At 36.7% G+C, this 25,267-nt stretch overlaps 1 protein-coding gene across 4 annotated transcripts; it reads right to left on the bottom strand.

Moving 5' to 3' along the window:
- Positions 1 to 23,719, bottom strand: pdxdc1 (pyridoxal-dependent decarboxylase domain containing 1). 4 transcript variants are annotated; one of them, XM_073839295.1, is made up of 24 exons: positions 23,401 to 23,719; positions 22,565 to 22,638; positions 21,967 to 22,035; positions 21,725 to 21,799; positions 20,703 to 20,849; positions 15,329 to 15,518; positions 15,126 to 15,194; positions 13,978 to 14,056; positions 13,788 to 13,872; positions 13,627 to 13,675; positions 13,431 to 13,532; positions 13,171 to 13,296; positions 13,021 to 13,071; positions 10,707 to 10,787; positions 8,305 to 8,365; positions 8,055 to 8,125; positions 6,508 to 6,613; positions 5,081 to 5,252; positions 4,747 to 4,865; positions 4,534 to 4,655; positions 4,340 to 4,432; positions 1,738 to 1,834; positions 1,540 to 1,638; positions 1 to 1,427 (listed from the first exon to the last, which is right to left on the bottom strand). In XM_073839295.1, exons 1-24 carry the CDS (start codon positions 23,419 to 23,421, stop codon positions 1,198 to 1,200), a joined length of 2,388 nt encoding a protein of 795 aa, XP_073695396.1. In that variant the 5' UTR covers positions 23,422 to 23,719; the 3' UTR covers positions 1 to 1,197. The 4 variants fall into 4 exon arrangements, with proteins under 4 accessions (XP_073695396.1, XP_073695392.1, XP_073695407.1 ...); XM_073839291.1 differs by having other exon boundaries at positions 20,703 to 20,852; XM_073839306.1 differs by lacking the exon at positions 10,707 to 10,787.
- Between the last annotated feature and the right edge of the window lie 1,548 nt (positions 23,720 to 25,267).

Genomic DNA, 25,267 nt, shown 5'->3' on the forward strand with positions numbered 1-25,267 from the left:
TTGTTTTAGTACCATTTTCTTTATTTTCATTTACATAACTGCTCATTGTAAAATAAAGTTGTAATTATAAAAAACACTCCTTATTCTTACTTTTCACACAATATTTCAAGTCAGCACTTATCTCCCCCAAAGAAAAAAATCCCAATGATTTATTGCACCAGTTAAGACGGAATCATTTTGAAAAAGATGAGCAGATCTACAATTACACTATTCAGTAAGGAAGCACAGTAATGAAAAGAGCACTTTTAATGCCCCAAAAATGGATGGATGTGTCATTCAAGCTGTAGTGAATTTACTTAATAATTGAGACAATATTCATACGCTAAATGAAACTACATCATTTCCCCAGTAGCAAAGCTTTTTTTGTGTGTGTGCTAAAACAATTAACATTGGTGTAAACAACAAATAAGGATCTTCATTTAAGTATATTATATTTAGCCTTCATACACATCCAAAAAAAAAATGTAACAATTACTCAAAGAGACATCTCTGAAACATTCTTCACAGTGAGAACAGTATAATAATCATTTCACTATTGGTAAAGCCAAAAGGGCTGGATGGAACTTGTTTTAGACATATAGCAAATGTTACTGATCTCTAAATAGCCTAATGTCTTCCAAGAGAATTATTTATAGAATAAATAAATATTCTGCTGCTCTGATTACAGTGTGACATTCTGTACATAAAAGTGCAATAAGGCTATCATTTGATTAGAAACAGCTGCATGAGTCTTCCTTCTTATACGCCTGCCTATGGAGAGTAAATAAAGCAAGACCAGCTTTTGGCAAACAAGACATTTTAACAAGAACATACATGACGGTAAGGCCACAATAGCCCTTTCGTTGTGTAAATGGGTCAGAAAAACCTGTTAGACAGGCCTGTAGATGACTAGGATTAAGCGTCCAAAACCAAATCGTAACAACTACGTCACCCATTATGGAAGGATATACTGGCAGTGCACATAAAGAACTGTGAGGAGACACCATATTATTAACCAAATCTTCAAAAATGTGCAATTGATTATTTAATAACTAAGCAAAAGGGACGTATATTCGGACATTATTTTCATGAAATTCCAGTGTTTTGTTATTTGCGTTTAAAGCTGCTTCTTTCCTTAATTTCGAGAGGTTTGCTCAAGGCATCAAGGTCATAGACGCATATTCCACCGTTAATACAGAGCCAACCTGTGGAGTGGTCTTATCTAAGTGTGTCTACACTCTCTGTCTCTTCTCCCTCCGGTACACGCTGGTCTGACAAAACCGTTTCCTCCACTATGTGCACACGACGCTCCTCGGGGACCTCTGCCTCATCCGCATCGCTGGCCTGCACGTGTGCCGTTTCCCTGAATGAGTCTTCGAGGTGGCTGACAGAGCTGGTATCACTGACAGAGTCTGATCCCGCTCCGTGTCGCCGGAAGAGTTTTTGGCCTGTGAATCACAAGGTATGATTAATTATTCTGTAAACATCAATGAAAAGTCCATTTTGTGGACACAATGTAATTAGGGTCACACTGATCTTAGATCAAGATGTTACAGTTACCTGGAAACCGTTTGGTGGCGGACTTGGGGGAATCGAGGGAAGCGTCTTTAATCATCTGGGCTTTTATAGAATACACAGGCTCGGTGCTGTCCAGACAACCTATGGAGGAAAAATAGATGCTATAAAAACCTGAAAACTGCAGTTAAACCAAAGTTTGATTCATACTTTAAATTTTTAGCTTTTTTAAAACATCTATACCTTCAGCTAGGTTGAAAGTTCTTCCTTTGACAGAGGCCTGAACTGGGGAGAACCAGTTAAGCACAGAACCCACCAGTGGAATCTGTCGAAGTACGCCCTGTAAAATGAATTACAAGTGAATATATATACATGGTCAAAACAAAAATTATTCAGACACCAGATATAATTTTTTTTATTGTTTTTCTAACGGGTGCAGGACTCTATAATTGATTTATGTAAGTGAGGACAGCAAAATGATGTAAACTGTGACATATTATACCCAAAAATTCTTCATATAGTGAACTACCTGATAAAAATTGTGTTACCAAAATTTAGACACTTTAACCTGACCATGTTTTGCTTACGTGTTTGTTCTTTAATTGCTAATGTGACCTTTTTACACCACAGACTGAACAAAATTAAGCAATCCCTGGTAATTGGCCAACAAAGTATTGATAGTTGTGTAAATATTGTCATACAGTTGTCTGAATTTTTGGTTGATTGTAATCCATTACATAGCTTTTTATCAAAGTTATCTGACTGACAAAGACGAATTTGTTTTGACACAGTTTAACTATTTTAAGTATGAGTTCTTGTCATCCTGTATATTATACCTATTTTCTAAATGAAAACGAATAAACTTTGATAATGTGAGAAATATATATATATTTTAATGAGTTTATCAACATATTATTAATTTATTAAAGGGACAGTTCACCCAAAAATTACTCACCCTCATGTTGTTCAACTCGTATGACCTTCGTTCATCTTCAGAACACAAAAAATATTTTTAATAAAAATTCGAGAGCTTTCTGACTCTGCATAGATAGCAACCACTGATCTATATAATGACTGGATTGCTCATTGCGTTCTAAACTGCCGTTAGGCAGTGAAGCCACCGGAAGTGTTCGATCCGCCATCTTACTATTCCCTACCTGCAGAGAGCGCCATTGAGTCACATGTAAATTGCTGACCTAAAATCACCCGATTTGAAGCGCATCTTTCACACAGGATTAGTTTTTAGGATATGTGTATGCAAATTAATTTTTACTTAAGATGTTTTCTGGAATGTTTATGGTCTTTTCGGGCTGGATAATCCTAATCGTTTAGGTGGGTGTGTCAGCTGCGCACTTGCTGAAACAGGTAACTGATCCAACACAAAATATATTTCTTTATGTACCAAATTATGCAGAAAATAATAAACATAACCATATACCTGGTATTCGTATCTGAAATTGATTCGATTATACAGTAAATAATACAATACAAGTCTCTGTTACTATATTGCTCGTTGTATTAAAATTCAAATCTTTGAAATAAAGCTTATGTCTTTAAGTCCGTACCATTTGTAGTCAGCGGTGTATTCTCCGAGTCATGGTGTGTATTTTTAATGTGCATGATTGAGCAACAACTATTTCAGACTCTTCAGATCAGCAAATTCTGTAATAATTTACTAACATTACCGTTTCCATCTGAGTAAAATGCTGTGTACGTTGAATTAATTATTAATTTAACGAACAAATCATTACCAGCTTAAATAAATGAATACTGTTAAGTATTGTTGAAACGTGCAGTTAGTCTACTGTACGAATATAAACAACAAAATGACATAAACCGTGAATAACTGTACTAAGATCGTCCGATGTTTATGTTTATCTGATGTAACGTTACGTGACTGTAATGTAGGCTATATGAACGTACATTTTTAATAAGCAGAGGGAATTCCCAACATTAAACAAATAACCGTTTACATGCTTAGGACGTTTGCATTGTGAAAATGTACAGTGAGACTTCAGATATAGAAACGTTGACTTGTTATGCGATGTTTTCTCAATAAAATCTTATAATTTCCTATTCATTCAATAGAATGTATGCGAATATAGGGAATACTAATATGGCGGCGCGGTGGCTTCACTTTTATGACGTCATGAGCAATCCAGTTCTCTATTATAGATCAGTGATAGCAACACAACTGACACATTCAAGTCCCAGAAAGGTAGTAAGGATATCGATAAAATAGTCCATGTAAATTGGTTCAACCATAGTGTTAGGAAGTTACAAGAATACCTTTTGTCACAAAGAAAACAAAAATAATGACTTTATTCAACAATTTCCTCTCTCGATGGAGATGGGACGTTCTACATTGTGGTACTCTCTTCAATGCGTGTCGAAGACTGACACAGAAGAGAAGAAAATGGTTGAATTTTTGATTTCTTTTCACACAAAATGTATTCTCATAGCTTCATAACATTAGGGTTGAACCACTGATGCCACATAGACTATTTTATCAATGTCCTTACTACCTTTCTGGGCCATAAAATGTTTCAGTTGCATTGCTGTCTATGCAGGGTCAGAAAGCTCTCGGATTTCATCAAAAATATCTTAATTCATATTCTGAAGATGAACAAAGGTCTTATGGGTTTGGAACAACATGAGGGCGATTAATTAAGGACATCATTTTCATTTTTGGGTGAACTATCCTTTTAAAATTATATAACCAGCATTAGTGAACCACACGAGTCACTTGATCAACGTCACATATTTACTTATTTGACCTAGAAATCAATTGAAAGAAAAACTAAAACTTTTGGACCCCAATGTCCACCTAGACATATGCACTTACCTCCTCAATAAGTTTCTCCTCATTTGCTTTCTGAAGCTGCAGCTCAGCTTCCTGAATGCCTTTTCTCACTACCTCCGTCATGTTCTCAAACAACTAGCCACAAACACAAACAGATGCATTACATCTTATGTATCTGATTTTCATCGTCTATTTTAATTATTAAACACCTGTCCAAAACAAAAACCAATGCAAACCTTTCCACTTTCCTCAATGTCTCTTCCAAAAGACACTATAGTTTCAACCAACTCTGCCACATCCAGATCTTCTGTTGCCATTCCAATGAATATGCAATTTTTCTCCTCACAAAACTCAGGACCTGCACACAAGACAGAAGTTTGGAGGTCACTGAGTTCATGTGAATTACAGCAATTCTACAACTGTCAATCATAAGACCATCAGGAACTTACCGTTAGAGAAATACAGGTCAGTATCCAGCTCCATCAGCTTCTTCAGCAAATCATTATTGATCTTCTCCACCCAGTGTTGTCTCTTGTCTTCCTCCAGGTCTGTGGTTCTGGGCTCATACCTGATAAGAAACAAACAACAAACAAAAGAACATGTTAAGCACTGTGAAAATCTACAACAAGGAAAGTTAGGGTCACTGTATCCTGTAGCTTGTTCTTATAGCTCAGCGTTTTTGATTTCCAAAGAGCACAAAACTGACTAAATGTATACCTCAAATGCATGAATTTAATGTAAAATGTGCTGTAAACTGATGCAGGTTTGATGCCAGAGTCTCACCTCACACCTCCAAGACCGGGCCAGCTCTGGTCCTCAATATATGAGAGTGAAGCCTGCTGTAGCACCTCATCCTTGAAGTCCTGTCTGAAGCGTAGGGTGCAACACAGCACTGGAATCATCTCTCCCAGCTTCTCCACCAGTGCAGCCACATCATTCTCCTGAGTGCCAAGAGCTACACATATATATCAGCACTGTTAGCATGAACATGTTAACATGAATTGGGTCTAATGACTGCAAAACAATCGACAAGTCATAAAATTACTGACACTTTTATATCTCTGCGCACTTTGGGCCAGATTTACTAACAGCTTGCGCCAGCGCTGAAAAGGCATGGACAGTTATGTTTGCGTCTGACCTTATTGAATATGCATTTGTAAGAGGTTCCCTTTCAGACGCAATATTTATGGGACGAGAGTATTAAAATTAATCACAAAACATGATTTATTAATGTTTGCGCTCGTCAAATTACTGGTATTTGCGCCATTATTTAACGCCCAAAAAAAGCATGTCTTAAAGTAATTTGTGCTGCTGCTTAAAGAATTGATCTGACTGCATCTGTGTTCTTTAATGTGAGCACTGTCAGTAAATCACACAGAGTTTTCTCCTCCCATCAGTGCTTTTATGGAATTGCACTCTAATGCTATTTTGCCCTGATTAGTAAATCTAGCCTTTTATGTCTTTGCGGTTCAGACCTTAGCCCCTATTTTTGCTGAAATATGTTTCTTAAATAATATATTTAGTAAAATAATACTAAATGAAGATTATTTTACAGTATGTATTATTCTTGTATTATAAAACGGTTAGTTCCATTCCTCAGTTCTGATTGGTCAGCAGCTGTGTCGTATTCATGATACGGCACTGCTATGACCGCTTCACTCAACGGTTTTGTGTATCATTGAACCCCCTTAGCAACCACCCTTAGCAACGTAAACACAGCTGCAGCAGTTAGGGACTACTTTTACAGCGGAAGGCAGTTAATGATTTTACTTTATGAAAACGTACAACTTAATATATAGAAATATATATTTTTGATTTTAATATTTTTATTGTGTGGTAACCGTTTTATAAAAGCAATAAGGTACTTGAGGCCATGCTGTATCATGAATAAATCACGGCTGAAGGGCGTTGTTAGGCACGACGCGAAGCCGTGATTTACTCTCGTACCTTATTGCTTAATTATATATTATATTTTTATTATATTATATATTTAAGCAAAAATGTCAGAAATATATCTAGCCAATTTCCTTGAGCCTATTTAATAAAGACTTACACATTTTTTTTGAGCTTGCACCTAACCCATAATTTCTTATAATTATCATTTCATAATTAGCTCCACCCTGTATATCTCCAGTTCTTAAGTCAGTATGGCTTGGGCCTGAAAATTGTGTTAGCATTCCAGGTTTTTAATTATCTCCCAATTGTCTTACCTGCAGCGGTCATGAGGGGGCTGAAACAAACACATGTGCCCTCATCTTCCAGCTCAACCACATCCACACCACTTAGAGGAACCTGCTGCGCCAACTGCTCTCCCAACTGTCACATCAGATCAAAGCAGTTAGGTCACTAATTTATAAGAAATGCATCTTGGCATATAACTAGTTTCATGTAACAGCGTTACACAATTAAGTTACTGAGGAAAACTGTGTTAAATTACATTACAGTTTCTTATAAAATTGTTAACAATTACAAAGAGGATTGCATCTGAATATTTTCTGTAAAAATATAGAATATGTTGAATAATACTAATTTGTTGCTTTGCCTGTTTTTGATGTGCTCGATGCCTCCTGCCTTTTAAAGTTCTTTAAAGGATAAGTTCACTTTCAGAACAAAAATTTACAGATAATTTACTCACCCCGTTTTCATCCAAGATGTTCATGTCTTTCTTTCTTCAGTCGTAAAGAAATGTTTTTTGAGGAAAACATTTCAGGATTTCTCTCCATATAGTGGACGTCTATGTGCCTATGAGTTTGAACTTCCAAAATGCAGTTTAAATGCAGCTTCGAAGGGCTCTAAACAATCCAAGCCAAGGAAGAAGGGTCTCATCTAGCGAAACGATCGGTTATTTTCTTAAAAAAAAATAGACAATTAATATACTTTTTAACCTCAAATGCTTGTCTTGTCTAGCTCTGCGATGCGCATGCGTACTCTGTGCGCTCCGGTTGAAGACAGTTTCGATATGTTGAAAAACTCATCAATAAGGAAAAAATCGTCCTTATTTTGAAGTTGGAGGAGAAAATGAGATGGGAGTTTTTCGACCTACCCTAACTGTCTTGAACCAGAATACACACACAAAATAGTACACACAGAGCTAAACAAGATGAGCATTTGAAGTTAAAAAGTATATAAATTGTCAATTTTTCGTACATAATAACCGATAAGACCCTTTCACTAGATAAGACCCTTCTTCCTCTGCCTTTTTCCTCACTTAGAGCCTTTTGAAGCTGCACTGAAACTTTTTGGAAGTTCAAACTCACGAGTGCCATTTAAGTCCACTATATTGAGAAAATTTCTGTTTCCCTCATAAAACAATTTCTTTACGACTGAAGAAAGAAAGACATGAACATCTTGGTTAACAAGAGGGTGAGTAAATTATCTGTACATTTTTGTTCTGGAAGTGAACTTCTCCTTTAAGTAAAAATTATGCTAATTTTAATTTGCAATGCACTACTTCTGCCAATAGCATGCATCCACTTTTCCACTGAAAGCTTAAGGCTACAACCTGTCTGAGAGTTGAATAACTGATTAACAGTTGAAAACACTTGTTAGAAACTTTGAAAAGTAATCAAATGTAATCAGTTACATTACTTTAATAAAGTAATTGAAATAGTTACACTACTTACTTATTAACTTGTATTAGACAGGTTACTCTGTAACCTATTACATTTCAAAAGCAACACCCAACTTCCCAACACTAATGCTCACAATTCAGCCTTTTTATTTTTCATAATACATTGCAAGTAAGAGAAGCATTTACCCATCTGTTAAGGGCATCAAGAATATCTCTTTCCCCTGCGTAATATCCTTCTACTGAGCCGCCACTTGAGGCTGAAAATGAAAGTTTTAGTTAATGTCTTTTTTCAGACTTCTTTGATGAATAGAAAGTTAAAAACAAATAGTATTTATTTGAAGTCATTTGTAACATTAGAAATGTCTTTACTAAAAATGGCCCAAAACTTTTGAACGGTGTATATACACAGAGATACAACCAAGGTAGGGAAACTTACGAGCGCTGTTGTCTTGTGAAAACCTGAACACCACCACAGGAGAATTCAGTTCATCCTCCACCTACAAACATCAGAGAGACACAGAGGGTGGGGACGGGGTCTCAAAACACCTGTCACAAATATGAGCATTCACTTTAATGTCATGCTGTGAGCACTACCATGTTACTGTGAAATTGGTTTTAGTACTTAAATGCTGTGATGCAATGTCATGGAGAGGCTCTTTGTTTGCTAGCTACTGGTTTGACAGGTCAATCTGGACAATATGACACATGACCTAAAGTCATGCATTAGTGCTGCTGGAATGTCTATATGATGCTGGAACCTTTGTTATAACTAAGAAAAGCTTATGTCATTAAATTACAGGATAAAAATGTCTATTATTATACTTATCAAACAATGCTTCCCTCATGTTTTAAGGGTTAGTTCACCCAACAATGAAAATTCTGTCATTACTTACTCACCCTCATGTTGTTCCAAACCCATAAAACCTTCGTTCATCTTCAGAACACAAATTAAGACATTTTTGATTAAATCCGAGAACTTTCTGACCCTCCACTGACAGCAATGCAACTGAAATGTTTCCAAGCACAGAAACGTAGGACCATATGAGATCAGTGGTTCAATGTTATGAAGCTACAAGAATACTTATGCGCAAAAAAAACTAAAAGAAGAATTTATTTAACAATTTCTTCTCTTTCGTGTCAGTCTCCGCCACCATTCACGTGATGTATGTGTTATTGTGCTCTTGTAAATGCAGAGAAGAAATCGTCGAATAAATTCGTAATTTTTGTTTTCTTTGCGCACAAAATGTATTTTCGTAGCTTTATATAATTACGGTTAAACCACTGATGTCACACAGACAATTTTAACAATGTCCTTACTACCTTTCTAGGCCTTGAACGTGGGAGTTGCATAACTGTCTATGCAGGGTCAGAAAGCTCTCGGATTTGATCAAAAATATCTTAATTTGTGTTCTAAAGATGAACGAAAGTCTTACTGGTTTGGAATGACATGAGGGTGAGGAATTAATGACAGAATTTTAATTTTTTGGTGAATCATCCTTTTAATGGACATTTTCAAGAGCTAAAGTCTAACCACTATAGACATAAATTAAGGAAGTGAAACCTTAAAAATAGCCATCAAGTGTCTCTACCTCTTTGAATCACTTAAAAACATTAAATAAACATTGTACTGTGGCTCCTGTTATAGCTATGTAGTTGTAGCGATCGTAAAAATAACTTTATTTCGAACAAACAAACTTTTATCAGGTGAGTGTTAGTATTACACACAGGAACTTCACCGTTTAATTTTGCTCCATCTCTCACAAGGGTCATGTTAATAAATTCTGCTTAATTCCCATGATGCCGCATCATTGCTCCAAAAGCAGGGTCCAGCATTGATGCCCAACAAGTCATCAAGCTCTGTGAAGTGACATTTCCTAAATGTTTTTGCGCATGCCTGTAGCACTCGCAGGCCTTTACGCAAATAAAAGCCTTTAAAGGAACACTCCACTTTTTTTGGAAATAGGCTCATTCTCCAACTCCCCCCCGAGTTAATAAGTTGAGTTTTACCGTTTTGAAATCCATTCAGCCGTTCTCCTGTTCTGGCGATATCACTTTTAGCATAGCTTAGCATAGATCATTGAATCCTATGAGACCAATAGCATCGCGTTCAAAAATGACCAACGAGTTTCCATATTTGTTGTATTTAAAACGTGACTCTTCTGCAGTTATATCGTGTACTAAGACCGGTGGAAATGCAAAGCTGCGAGTTTCTAGGCTGATAAGATTAGGAACTACACTTCCATTCCGGCGTAATAGTCAAGGAAGTTTGCTGCCGTAATATGGCCGAGGCAGGCGGAGTATTATCAGAAATGAGTTCCCAGCTAGTTTAGCATTTGCACATGTGCTGCGTGGTATTACTGCTCCTGCTTCAGCCTTATTACGGCAGCAAACTTGACTATTACGCCGGAATGGGAGTGAAGTTCCTAATCTTATCAGCCTAGAAAATTGAAGCTTTGCATTTCCACTGGTCTTAGTACACGATATAACTACAGAAGAGTCAAGTTTTAAATAGGATAAATACTGAAACTCGTTGGTCATTTTTGAACGTGATGCTATTGGTCTAATAGGATTCAATGATCTATGCTAAGCTATGCTAAAAGTGATATCGCCAGAACAGGAGAACGGCTGAATGGATTTCAAAACGGTAAAACTCAACTTATTAACTCGGGGGGAGATGGAGAATGACCCTATTTCCAAAAAAAGTGGAGTGTTCCTTTAAACTGAGCACCAGCACTTATGGGTGGACATGGTGAGGGAGGGAACAGTGGAGAAACAGCGCGAGTGAAAGGGAGAAGGAGTGGAGTGGGATCAAGCAGGCAGAGGTTTGGTCCCACCTACAATAGAGAGTATAAGAGAGCCCAGCACGTCCCGCAGTGAGCCCCCGGAGATGGGAGGGACCCGGGAATGAGACACCACATCCTGAAACCAAGGCACCCATGCTCACTACCACACTATGTATACAGTTTAAGAGCTGCACACATTGCTGACGGTCACAAACCACACCGCCAACATACATATGACGAACACTCTGCTCTTTACCATGCGCAAAGCCTCGAGGAGAGACACCTCACTGTCAAGGATATCCTAATGGTGGTAACACAGAACAGAGGTGTTTGCTTTTAAGGTTTTAGCCTAGATTGTCTGACTGACAGGAGAAAGTGGGCCACTGACATATGAAAAAAAGAACAAAATTTCAAGAAGCTGCCAGATAAAGTTGAAATAGTTCTCTAAATATGTCATTAATCTACCACATATTATTACGTATTCATAATTTCAGGTTGTGTGTGGTTGTAAATGGCACAAATGTCTGCCAGTGGTGATAATGTCATTAGAATTTTAAAGGGATAGTTCACCAAAAAAATGAATTTAAGTTCAAGTTTTTCTTCTAATATTTATATTTAAATTGGAACTTAAGTCGCAAATTGCATCGACAGCTTTTATAGGGATAGTTCACCCAAAATGAAAATTCTGTCATTAATTACTCACCCTCATGTCGTTCTAAACCTGTAAGACCTTTGTTCATCTTCAGAAAACAAATGAAGATATTTTTGATGAAACCCAAGCGCTCAAGGCCCAGAGAGGTAGTAAGGACTAGGGCTGCCCCCTAATAGTCGACTAACCGTTAGTCGATGAGAAAAGGCTTGGTTGACCAAGATATTATTAGTCGCAGAAAAAAGAATTCCACAGGAAGTGGCAAAGTCACGCAGTCTTTGATGGACAGATTGTTAACGGCTGGTTTATGTGGTACATTGGGCAAGACATCCAAATGCTCACCTATCATTCATCGACATAAAATATGGCTTTTCATCTGAAAGGTGTATGTAGTAGCAACTTAACAGTGTGTGCTATTTAAGTGTCTGTGTGGAGTGTGAAAGCTGAACAGTAACAGTTCAGTTGAAACAGTTTTCCCCATACAGATAAAAGTAATACATCATTAGAATCTGTAAAGACTCTATTTATTTGTTTACACTTAGAATAACAATAAAACATTGCGCTTTTGTAAAATAATTACAGCAAACAGTATGTGCTTTCTGTCGTCTTGGTCATTGTGAACTTGAGCTTGAAGTCTACCAATGAAGTGTGGAGCTTCTTTGTGCCTCGTAAATGGCATAAAACAGTGATTTATTTACATGGCTACTTCAATGCCCTATTCACCCTCATTGACAACCTGCTGTTATCATCGGCTAACTGACCCCAGACTGCGGACTGCAGGACACAAACCAAGATGACATATGCAAGGTACTTTCACACTCGGTATCATGATTCAACACACTTTAGGTCAATATCACACCGGAGTTCTCCTTTAAGCCAAATACAAAGAAGGCTTTAGTTTATCAATAAATTATTAAACATTAATTAATGCAGTCTCCTTTCTGTTTTTCTCTGACACATTCATAATTATTATATCTATAAAAAGTCTAAAAAATTTTATATTTATTTTATATTTATTTTTAAAATTATTATATCTGCCGGTGCGCTGTGGGAAGCTTTCTTGCGTTCACTTGAGCGCTTATTAGGCTATGCAGGCAATTAAAGGCTCATTTTTATGATTTATATGGTTTATTAATAAATGTGCAATTAATTGTCGACTAATGCTTACTATTGGTCTATTGGTCAACAAGATAAATCTTTAGTCTAGGGTAGTCAAATAGTCTATGTGACATGGAAGAGAATAAATTGCTAAATAAAGTTGTTATTTTTTTTATCTTTGCACATAAAAGGTATTCTCGTAGTTCCATAAAATTAGGTTTGAACCACTGATGTCACAAGGACAATTTTAACAATGTCCTTACTACCTTTCTGGGTCTTAAACGTGTCAGTTGCATTGCTGTCTATGCATACATGAGGGTAAGTAATTAATGACAGAATTTTCATTTTTGGTTGAACTATACCTTTAAGGAACTTCTTTTTATAGTTCCCATTTATTTTCATTATAAGCAAGTATGAAAAGTGTAAAATTATATGGTTTTGGAACAAAATGGGATGTTTTTGGGTGAACTATCCATTTTTTTAAATGAAGGAAGCAACACCAACTCAGGACAGAGGAAATATAGATATACAGAAGCTTCAAAATCATTTTGATTTTCATACTTGTTTGTGGTAAATGTGATGTACAACATAAAGCTAAATGGATGAAGACAAGTTCACCTACCGAGGTTTTTATTGAAGCCAGTGTCTTCAAATGCTCCAACAGCTGTTGACTCTACAGGGAAACAGATCCATTCCCAGCAAGGTCAGAGTAATTCTTGTGTTTAAAGTACAGTGCATCGGATTATCTAAATGAAGCTGGCAGGGTACTCACTAGCTGCGAGGCATGCTTAATCCTCTGTACAATCCCATCATGCCCAAGGTACTGAAGGGACAGCCAGAGAGGCAAAGCCCGAAGCTTCTCCACTGGTTGGCTGGAGGTCAGACCTGCTGCGAGAGACTGCCCCCAACCGGCACGGAGGATAATCATCAGCATCAAGTATTTGCACACTGTACGGTTATATCTTTGGATTGCATTTCTATATGATGTGCTGTAAAGTCATAATTGTTACTAACAATAACAATCCAACTTACCAGGGCTGGATCCTCATGTCTGTAAAGAGTGACAGCAGGCACAGCTGGCAGGCCCAACCACGGGCCTGGAGTTAAAGTCATACTATCACACTTGGTGGCCGCCTAATGGAGAGAGGAAGAAAATAATTGCACATACTTTACAACAGGAAACAAATGCGGGCATGTGTGTGACAAAAAAAAATAAAACACAACATACCATAACAGTAGAAGAGACTTGACCAAGAGCAAGTGTTGCCAAATTCACTCTGAAAGAATGACACAGTAAGTCAAATTTAAACTACGATGAATATTAACTAAAATCATCAAATCGGTTTATTTAGATATATAAATGAAAATCAAGTAAAAGCCTATACCGACCCTTCCACATGAAGCCACATATTGTACTGAACGCAGAGCTCTTTCAGACGGCCGAGTTTGTCTGTGTGACCTGCACCTGGCGTTCCTGAGAGATGAAATGAATTTTAATGATGGCATGCAAAACTGACAACCAACAAATGTCTGCAAAAACTATACTGCTTGAATAAATAAGGTCTAATAGCAAACTGACCAGCATTTGCTATCAACAGCAATGGAGCCTTCCCTGATTCAGAATCATCTCTGATGAGCTTGTCAAGCAATGCAACATCCTGTAAAAAGACAATATAGTGAAAAACACACCCTGTCAACACTTTTTTTTTATTAATTGTATCAACACTGCCTCATTATGTACACTTTTCTGAACAAAGATTTTCAATTCCATTTGTCTTTCTTTTTAATGTGTTACAAATATATATATAACCAGTCCAGACTTTTGACTGTGTATGTATATATGTATGTGTGTGTGTGTGTGTGTATAGATAGATAGATAGATAGAATAGAGATTTCTATTTTAAATAAATGCTGTTCTTTTAAACTTTCTATTCATCAAAGAATCATGAACCAAAAAAATGTATCGCCGTTTCCACCAAAATATTAAGCAGCACAGCTATTTTCAACATTGATAACAATAAAAAATGTTTCTTGAGCAGCAAATTAGCTCAATGTTTAATGTTAATACTAGACAAATATTTGAAAATACACTTAGCATATGGAGTCCTTTAATTAAATTAAAGATTTGGATTTAACAGATCAAGAAGTGGATGACTAATCTTGGTGGACAATGCAGTTCCGACCTTATAGGTTGATAAATTTGTTTCATTTTGTATTCAGTATGATTATAAAAGTCAATTTGAATAGATTACTATTGGCTAAAAGAGGAGGAGCATTCTTGTTCAGTGTTGTTTTGTTTTCTTTTCTTTTTTCTTTTTCTTCTAGAGTAAATGCAGCAATCTTATGGTTGTATGGAATTTGGAAAAATGTGTATGATTGTAAAAGCCTGTATTTCAAAGTGTTTAAAAAATGAAAAACACTTAGGTGATATTTAAGTAAATCATACAAACCAATTTCTAAATAAATAAAAAACAAACTGTCAAATCCGCCGATTAGAATGATTTCTGAAGGATCATGTAACACTAAAAATTAAAGCAACGGCTGCTTAAAATTCAGCTTTGACATTTTTGTCACATTAATATATATTAAAATAGGCCATTTGAATTGCAATAATATTTACGAATACCACTGTTTTTACTCTATTTTTGATCAAATAAATGCAGCCTTGGTGAGCCTTTTTAAAAACATAAATAAATTTAAACATCTAAACAAAAGAAAACTTCCTACCATTTGGTGCAAGGAGCCAAACATGGTGTTACATGGCACAATACAAAGGCATGACAGAGGCAGCCCCAGCTGAAAAGTAAACACAAAACAAGTTGTCTAATTATAGCAAGAAGTATCCACTACACATTTCGTAATATAGTGTTGTAATGTGAAACATTTCTGATCCTGCAGCACTGACGTGTGGTGTGGAGGTGACATTGTACCTGGCTGCAGAGATGTTGTCCCAGGCCAGGTCTGCATGCAGCACTTTGGTAAATCACAGGATGTTTAGAGCTGAGCAATGTAAAGCCCTCTGTTGCGTAGTCCTCATAATAAGTATTAATAACTAGCCGACACACCTTCACCAGCCCCTCACGGTCATCTTCATGATAATATGCCGAGCCATTTTCATATCTATGAAAAATAATTAATTTAAGACATACATTAGCAAATCTCAAAATGGACATCCATTTTCATTCTGTTTATTATAATGCTAAATGTCTATTGACACAGAAGAGAAGAAATTGTTGAATAAAGTCATTTATTTTTGTTTTCTTTGTGTACAAAATGTATTCTCGTAGCTTAATAACATTACGGTTGAACCACTGATGACACACGGACTACTTTAACAATGTCCTTACTACCTTTCTGGGCCTTGAACATGGTAGTACTGTTTCTGTCTATGCAGGGTCAGAAAGCTCTCGGATTTCATCAAAAAATAAAAAAAAAGTTTTACAAAGATAAATGAAGGTCTTACGGGTTTGGGACAACATGAGGGTAAGTAATTAGTGACAGAATTTTCATTTTTGGGTGAACTATCCCTTTAATTTTGGCCATTTATCAGTAATAATTACAGTCAGGTCCATATGTATTTGGACACTGATCAAATTGGTAGAAAGGTTAAGGAATTACAGCTCTTTAATATGTACCTCCTCCCTTTTTCAAGGGACCATAAGTAATTGGACAGTTGACTCAAAAGCTGTTTCATGGACAGTTGTGGGCTATTCCTTCACTTTTCTACATCAATTAACCAGGTAAAAGATTTGGAGCTGATTCTAAGTGTGCCATTTGTATTTGGAAGCTGTTGCTCTGAACCCATCATGCAGTCAGAGGAGCTCTGCATGCAAGTAAAACAGACAATTGTTAGGCTTCAAAAACAAAAGAAATGCATCAGAGAGATAGCAGGAACATTAGGAGTGGCCAAATCAACAGTTTGGTGAATTCTGAGAAGAAAAAGAACACACTGGTGAGCTCAGCAACATAAAGAGGCCTGGATGTTCACAAAAGACGACAGTATGGTGGATGATTGGATGATCCTCTCCATGGTAATAAAACATTTTACAACATCCAGCCAAGTGAAGAATACTCTCCAGGAGGTTGACATGTCACTGTCAAGTCTACAATCAAGAGAAGACTTCACCAGAGCAAAATAGAGAGGGTTTACCACAAGGTGCAAACAAGGCCAGATTAGACTTTGTCAAAAAACATTTAAAAAAGCCAGACCGCTTCTGGAAAAGCATTTTTTGGACTGCTGAAATTAAAATCAATGTGTACCAGAATGACGGGAAGAAAAAAGTATGGAGAAGGCTTGGAACAGCTCATGATCCAAAGCCTACAACATCATCTGTGAACATGGTGGAGCAGTGTAATGGCATGAGCATGCATGGCTTCCAGTGGCACTGGGTTACCGGTGTTTAGTGATGATGTGACAGAAGACAGGAGCAGCCGGAAGAATTCTGAAGTGTATAGGGATATACTGTCTGCCCAGATTCAGTTAAATAATAAAATAAAGTTGTTTGGGCGGCTCTTCATAGTACAAATGGACGATGACCTAAAACTAGGGGTGTAACGATATGCCTAGGTCACGAAACAGTACGTATCCCGATATTGGGTTCACGATACGATATGTATCACGATATTTTGAACAAAAATTAAAACATGAAACTGAAAATCAAACAACAGATTTATTTAAAAAAAATAAATTTCAATAGCTTTCTTAGTTTTACATACAAGGTCACATTTTAAGGTTTAATAAAAACCTTCTGTGTTAAAATTAACAACTGATAAGGTCTGTCTGTCACTGAATTTTTTTTTAATTTAACATGATAGTGATAAAATTGTCAAGATGTCAAATTGTTTAAACCTGCTAGCGATGCAAGATTCTATGTGTGTGTGAAACAGAGTCCTACCCGACGGGTAAACCGCTATAACTGACGTAACGGCGGAATAATATTTATCTGTCAGGTGCAGTGCGGGTGACATGCACAGGATTTGCTCTTTGGACTCAATCCGGTACACACTGACCCTGCTCTCAAACGGTCCCGTGCCTGTGTTCGCACTCAGTCTGAAGACCGTTTAAAAGCCCTTTCACATGGGACGTGTCAAGCGGTGGATTCTCTGCGCGGCTGCTGCTTTCTCTCATAGTGAAAGTGTTTTGCGGTCGAGCTGGTGTTCGCGACGCGGTCTCGGGGTAAACGTATTGCAAACAACAAGGTCTCATTTTACTTTACAAAAACAAAATAAATGAAACGTAATGAAAATACTATGTGTTATTTGCTATTTGTCATTTTATGGGACAATGACTAGCGTGGTTTTCATATCAGACACAGTTTACTATGACATTTTACACATAATTGTATTTTTACTGCGCAGGCTGTACTACACGCATTTTCTGGATTTTTTTTCTTTATTAATAGCCTTTCTCCGTATTTTATGGATCACACAGCTCCGAAATGTTGCCATACTGCTGACTTAAATGAGGAGGGAGGGTCCGCAATCTCTGGGTTGGTTGCCATGTTTCCTCGCGTTCTTCTTCAACTAGCTCAACTTTTGCAGGCAGGCGTCACATGATTGGAAAGGTAGTCACGGGGTGTGTCGCGATTCTCCCTTATTACACCGCGACACAGGATCGTGGATCTGAGTGTCGCGATTTCGGTTTCATATCGCGTATCGTTACAGCCCTACCTAAAACATACAGCAAAAGCAACCCATGAGTTTTTAAAGGTAAAAAAGTGTAATATTCTGCAATGGCCAAGTCAATCTTCTGATTTCAAATTGACTGAACATGCATTTCACTTGCTGAAGACAAAACTAAAGGCAGAAAGACCCACAAACCAACAACAACTGAAGTCAGCTGCAGTAAAGGCCTTGCAAAGCACTACAAAGGAGGAAACCCAGTCTATGGCAGTGTTGTTTTTGACAACCATCTTAGATTTAGTCTTAGTCTTATGGACTAAAATGCTTATTAGTTTTAGTCACATTTTAGTCACTTCTATATGTGATAGTTTTAGTCCAATTTTAGTCGACGAAAAGTCATAAAGGTTTTAGTCTAGTTTTAGTCAAAAAAAGGGTGAAAAGTAGCCTGGCAAGCCAGACCCACATAAATGTAGGGTCTGGGCACTCTCCATAGACAGGGCTCAACCGGAGGGGTGGGATAAACGGTTGTCTTTCAAACTCCTCTCCAATCAGAGACGTAGTCGGTCAGGTGACGTAGTCAGAGCGACGAAGATTTTTAACAAAAATCAGTGCACTGTGCAGTCTGTCAGCTAAATAATAGACATAGATGGGCACTAAACCTTTAAAAGTAAACAAAAACATGCACAGACAAATCCAAATTACACCCTGCGGCTCGTGACGATACATTGATGTCCTAAGACACGAAACGATCGGTTTTTGCAAGAAAATGAACAGTATTTATATAATTTTCTTTTTACCTTTGATACACACCCACGTCCATCTGTCATGAGCACGAGTTTAGCATATCTATGATTCGACTCGTCACATGTGAACGCGCTTTGATGTAGTATACGCAAACACCGAAAGGGGAAATATGTAAAAAAAGAAAAAAAAAGTCCAGGATGAGTTTGCGCAAGCAAACGTAATCTTTTTCAGCTTTAAATGGGTTTGAACAACCAGGACAAGCGCAAGTAATTACCATTTTGAATAGCCGCTATATCCACAATCTCTGTGCACTGTGTGAACAATAAGTGTCGTATACACGCCACAGATCGCTTCCGGTGTTTGCGTATTCTACACCACAGCGCGTTCAGATGTAACGAGCTCCTGCTCAGGACACATGGACGTGGCTGTGTATCAAAAGTAAAAAATTATATAAATACTGTTCAGTTTTCCACGCTTAATTCACGGAACCAGGAATTCATGTCTGACGGAACTTATGGTCGCAGGTCAGTCGTCATCATGTTAAGCCCGCCCACCGACTCGTGATTGGCCCGGTACATCTTGGATTTTTCGGAAATTTAAGTGAATTGAGAGTAACTAGACTGACCTTGGAAGCAAATGTAATTTGCTGCCGCTAGGGGCGCGTCTAGATTCTAGGCTAGGTGAAAAGTAGTCTTTTAACAAATTAATGTAGGTCAGTAGTAGTAGTGTCACTTATAAGTTGTGAAAATAGCAGATCTATAGTTCAACACAATGTGAGCTTCCGGATCGACTATTTTCACCAATAATTACAATAATGAAGGAATGGTTTTAGACATAAGACATATATTTGAAATAATGTGCAAACTGCCGCCATCATGGTTAATCGTCTGTCTGTCTGAGTGACAACAATGTGACGTGTTGAGCACGTTGTGTGCTGCACGCCAGGTGGTGGGCGTAACCAAACAAGAATAGAATGCTAAAACGGCTTGCCATAGCCTACTAGTATGGCAAAGAGTATTTAATGCTAAAACGGCTTGCCATAGCGGCAGATACTTCTTAGGTTTTAATTGGCATGCACAATAAGCAGAAATGTCGTGCATTTTAAACGTCTGACGGACCACCCACTAACATTTTCGTCTATTCTCGTCTCGTCAACGAAAACTCACACACGTCTCGTCATGTTTTAGTCATCAACGAGCCATTTTTATCTCGTCATCGTCTCGTTATCGTCATGAAAAAAAGTTGCGTCAACGAAATGATTTCGTCATCGTCATCGTTGACGAAAACAACACTGGTCTATGGTGATGTCCATGAGTTCCAGACTTAAGACAGTCATTGCCTGCAAAGGATTCTCAACAAAACATTAAAAATGAACATTTTATTTAAGATTATATTTATTTGTCCAATTACTTATGAGCCCCTGAAAATGGGGGGTCTGTGTATAAAAATGGTTGTAATTCCTTAGCATTTATGTTATATTTTTGTTCAGCCCCTTGAATTAAAGCTTAAAGTCTGCACTTCAATTTCATCTTGATTGTATCATTTTTAAAACTATTCTAGTGGCATACAGAGCCGAAATTATGAAAAGTGTGTCAGTGTCCAAATATATATGGACCTGACTGTATTTGCTTATTGGTATCAGCCACAAAGTGTAAAATCAGTGCATCAGACTGAGTCAAAGATTCCCCTTGTCCACTCTTATTCAGCAATAAATCTGTCATTGTTCGAATGAAAAGCTCAATGTTTTGCCGCCTAAGCTTTTCAAGTGAAAACGCTGCCAATAAAATTTGCTGAGGTGAACCAAAGGTGCAGCCTATTATTAATGCTCTATCACACATCTCTATAAATAACTTTAAATCACATTCAAGTGTTTGTGTGACAGGGAGTAGAGAATACCCCCGAAACCACCGATAGGAATCAGAGAAAACTTGAACGTACCTGAAAAGCCTGCAGAGCCAGAGAGTGGTATCCGACAGGATGCGGGTGGTCAGCTTTCTCAATCTTTCTCGTTCCAGGACAGAAATATATGCAGCCAGACTGTGTCCCAATAGAGCCATGTGTCCCTGCTCTCCAACATACTGCATCCTGCTAAACAGACGTTCAGAGTTTTATGACACACGCAAAGGGGTTTACAAACACTCTCAGAGCAATATAACAGAGCTATTCTGTCTTGACGTCAATTTGTAGACCAATCCCAAAGAATAATTCACCATAGGTTTGGTTAATCAGTAAAATAAGGCCTACCACGTTACTCAAAGAGACTTTCATTTAGGAGACTTTTCCGTTTTGTTCTACAAGTAATACATACCACAGATTTAACTTACTTAATAATGCGTTACTTACACACTATTGTTGTATTTAAATACTGTGCAGTTGCTTTGACACAATCTGTATTGTTACAAGCGCTTTATAAATAAAGGTGACTTGACTTGACTTGACTTACACAACCATTTAAAAGTTAGGGTCTGACTTTTTTGTAACATGTTCTTGAAAGAACTCTCTTATGCTTACCAGGTCTGCATTTATTTGATTAAAAAATTTAAAAACAGTAGTATTGTGAAATATATTGTTACAAATTAAAAAAATAGTTTTGCATTTGAATGTGTTTTAAATATGTAATTTATTTCTGTCACGTCAAAGCTGAATTTTCAACATTGTTACTTAAGTCTTCAGTGTCACATGATCCTTCAGAAATCATTCCAATATGCTGATTTGCTGCTTAAGAAATATTTCTTAACATTATCAATGTTGAAAACAAGCTTTTTGTGCAAACTGTGATACTTCTCTTCAGAATTTTTTTGTAACATTATAAATCACTCTTGATCAATTTAATTCATCCTTGACCCTGCTGAATAAAAGTATTAATACCTTTTATTATTATAAACCTGTTCAAAATTCTCAGGGATTTTTTTTTAGCTTTAGGATGACAAACTGAGCAGCTCTACAATGCTGTGACCTACCGGTGACCCTGCTTATCATCATCTCCATGCATCAGGTTCTGGACGAGCTGGAGTATGCTGACAACATCCTGTCCACTGTCGGAAAAAAATGGAAAAAGGAAAAGGATAAGAAAGGCTTTGAAGGTTTTTATAGCTAATATGCTCTGCTTTTAAACCCCATGAAATGCCTTAGAAATAAGCACAGGGCAAGACAAGAAACGGTGTAAATGTAAACCGTGATTTACAGTGTTAAAGTCACTCACTCTCCTTGCAAGGGTCCTGGAATGTCTTTCCAGCTCAACTTTCTTCTTTCTTTGCCTTGTTCAGATTCCCTGAATACATCCACACAATGTTATATTAGTTATATGTGACCCTGGACCACAAAACCAGGCTTAAGTAGCACAGGTATATTTGTAGCAATAGCCAACAATACATTGTATAGGTCAAAATGATCTATTTTTCTTTTATGCCAACAATCATTAGGATATTAAGTTAAGATCGTGTTCAATGAAGATATTTTGTAAATGTCCTACTGTAAATATATCTTAATAATAACTTAATTTTTGATTAGTAATATGCATTGCTAAGAACTTAATTTGGACAAATTTAAATGTGATTTTCTGAATATTTAGATCATATTTTAGATAACAGTTGTATCTCAGCTAAATATTGCCCTATCCTAACAAACCATACATCAATGGAAAGCTTATTAAATTTCAGATTATGTATAAATCAATTTTAAAAAATAGACCCTCATGACTGGTTTTGTGGTCCAGGGTTGCATATGTGAAACTATACTGTTGTACTGGCATTTTAAATGCAATTACTGAAAACACTGTAATATGAAAGGTGAAGTCTCACAGTTTTCCGCTTTCCAAAATCTTCATGGCATCAGAGAGATGGTTTCCCATCTCAGCAAGTGTAGGGTCCATCATCTACAATTACAAAGTAAAATACATATGGTTATGCTTGAAGGGCATAACTCTGAAGAACTAACGAAATTGATGACAATGCCTGTATATCACATTTCTTGTCACATCAAATAAAATGATTCCTCAGGCTTTAACAAAACTCATCATATTTCACCTGTAGGGCACTTTCACTGACTACGAGAGAGGAGGAAACATTTAGGCCTTATAACAGTGCGTTTTTAACATTATAATACATTTAACCACAAAATAAATAATAGCACACTTGACAAACGTTGTTCTACTTGTAAATTGCGCCAACTTGTGTAAAACAAGCCGGCAGTGCTGTTTACTTCTTGCTTTATCAATTCTACACTTATAATTCCTGATATTCAGGATGTGGGGTGTGTTAAAAACGAAAACCTGTCGGATGACAAGGCTCATTTCAATACAATACACTAGCACTCTGGTACGTCCACCTTGACTCCAGACGAGGAACACAGCACTTTATTTAGCAACACAATTGTTTTTTACATCAAACTTTGCACATGAAAGTGGTTTGTAGACCAACATCACTTAAAGCTTCAATTTTCACCGGCACTGTCACCCTTAAAGAACACAGCGTTTATCAAGCCTTACGCACTAACAGCAAAAACACGACTGTGGCTTCTAATGAATCCGGTATAGCTCCGCATCAACCTCCCTATGGCAATGACAGTGAATAAGCTTCCTGCACTTTAATCAAATGAGCGAGTCCTTCAGGGAATGATACGCGCTGTTCTACATTACCTTCACGGGCAGCTTATCCATGCAGCGTTGAAAACACAGTCGCAGGGACTCTCCGTGTCCCCGTGCGTCGTCGCGTACTGTGTATTTTAGGGAAACGATTTAAAAAAGCACAGAATATCCACCTCGAGTGGCCTCTCTCTTCGATATTTGTATAGTCAATTGAATTGTGTTACTTCCTGGTGTCATGCCGCTCCACGCTGGCAGCGCTGACGTAGCCTAAACATACGCCCCCTTTACAGTCTCCGTGAGCTACTCTTCGGTTTACCCCAATGTAAAGACGTGTAATGCAGTGTAGGGATGTGGAGTCCGACCCGAATCGGTTCTTTGGAACGGTTCGTTGAAAAGAAAATGGTTTGCAAAACGTTTTACGTCATCACGTGGTCTGTGACATCGCCAGTGGCAATCACATGCTTTATGATTAAATAAAAGCAACGTGTCCATGTTCAGTTTGTTGTTGCCATGATTGAGCTCATAAAAACATAGTAGAGAACCAATATGATTGCATTCGAATTCATTTACATCACTTGGTTGAAAAGTTATCGCATTTTAATTAAAATTCTACGCACTAAAATAATTTGTAAGGAATTATATCTATTTGTAAAATCGCTGCTATTAAAATATTTCATAATTTACGTTTCATTACAAAGCGGAAATGTTCAGAACAGACTTTACCCAGTCAAATCACTTGTGGTACAGCGTTTTAAGGTGAACATAAAAGAAAAATTAAAAGTAAAAGTAAAATTTCCCCTTAGACTATTAGGCTAATCATTTATTTTGGGAAATGTCCTAAGTCACAAATATTTTGGAAAAAAACTCAATATTTATATACAAAAAAATATATGATTTCTGTTCATTTTGTAGAAGCTGATATTATGTTAACATGTTTTCCATCTGATGGTGATAAGTGTTTTGTATTTATGTTTGATTTAATTCATATAATTGCCCGTTACTACAACTAAAGTTAAATGGAATGATAATGTAACAATTTAAAGTTATTATTCAAATATTTTTGGAGACATAGACTTTTTCTAATGTTTTTAAAGAAGTCTCTTCTGCTCACCAAGCCTGCATTTATTTGATTCAAAGTACAGGAAAAACAATAAATAAATTTTTTTAAAATATTTTTATTATTCTAAATAACAGTTTTCTATCTAAATACATTTTAAAATGTAATTTATTCCTGTGATTTCAACGCTGAATTTTAGAATCATTACTCCGGTCACACGATCCTTCAGAAATCATTCTAATATGCTGATGTACTGCTCAAAAAACATTTAGCCTATTGTTATTATTATTATTATTATTGTTGTTATTATTATTATTATTATTATTATTATTATTATGTTCAGCTGAGTAATTTTTACAGGTTTCTTTGATAAAGAAAGTTTAGAAGAGCAGCATTTATCTGAAATAAAAATCAGACTTTTGTAACATTATAAATGTCTTTATCATCATTTTTAATGGTATTGTATAATGTTATAAAATATTTTTTATTTCAGGTAAATGCTGATCTTTGGATCTTTCTATTCATCAAAGAATCCTGAAAAATGCACTCAACAGTTTTAAATATTGATAATAATAATAATAAAAATGTTTCTTAAACAGCAAATCAGCATATTAGAATGATTTCTGAAGGATCATGTGACACTGAAGACTGGAGTAATGATGCTGAAAATGTAGTTTTGGCCAAAGGAATAAATTATATTTTAAAATATATTCAAAAAGAAAGCAGTTATTTTAAATAGTAAAACATTTCACAGTATTACTGCTTTTGCTGTATTTTAGATCAAATAAATGCAGGCTTTGTTAGCAGAAGATAATTCTTTAAAAAACATCTTACTGATCAAACACTTTTTTGAACAACTTT

Source organism: Garra rufa, chromosome 1 (assembly GCF_049309525.1).
Source record: "Garra rufa chromosome 1, GarRuf1.0, whole genome shotgun sequence".
Classification (NCBI taxonomy): Eukaryota; Metazoa; Chordata; class Actinopteri; order Cypriniformes; family Cyprinidae; genus Garra; species Garra rufa.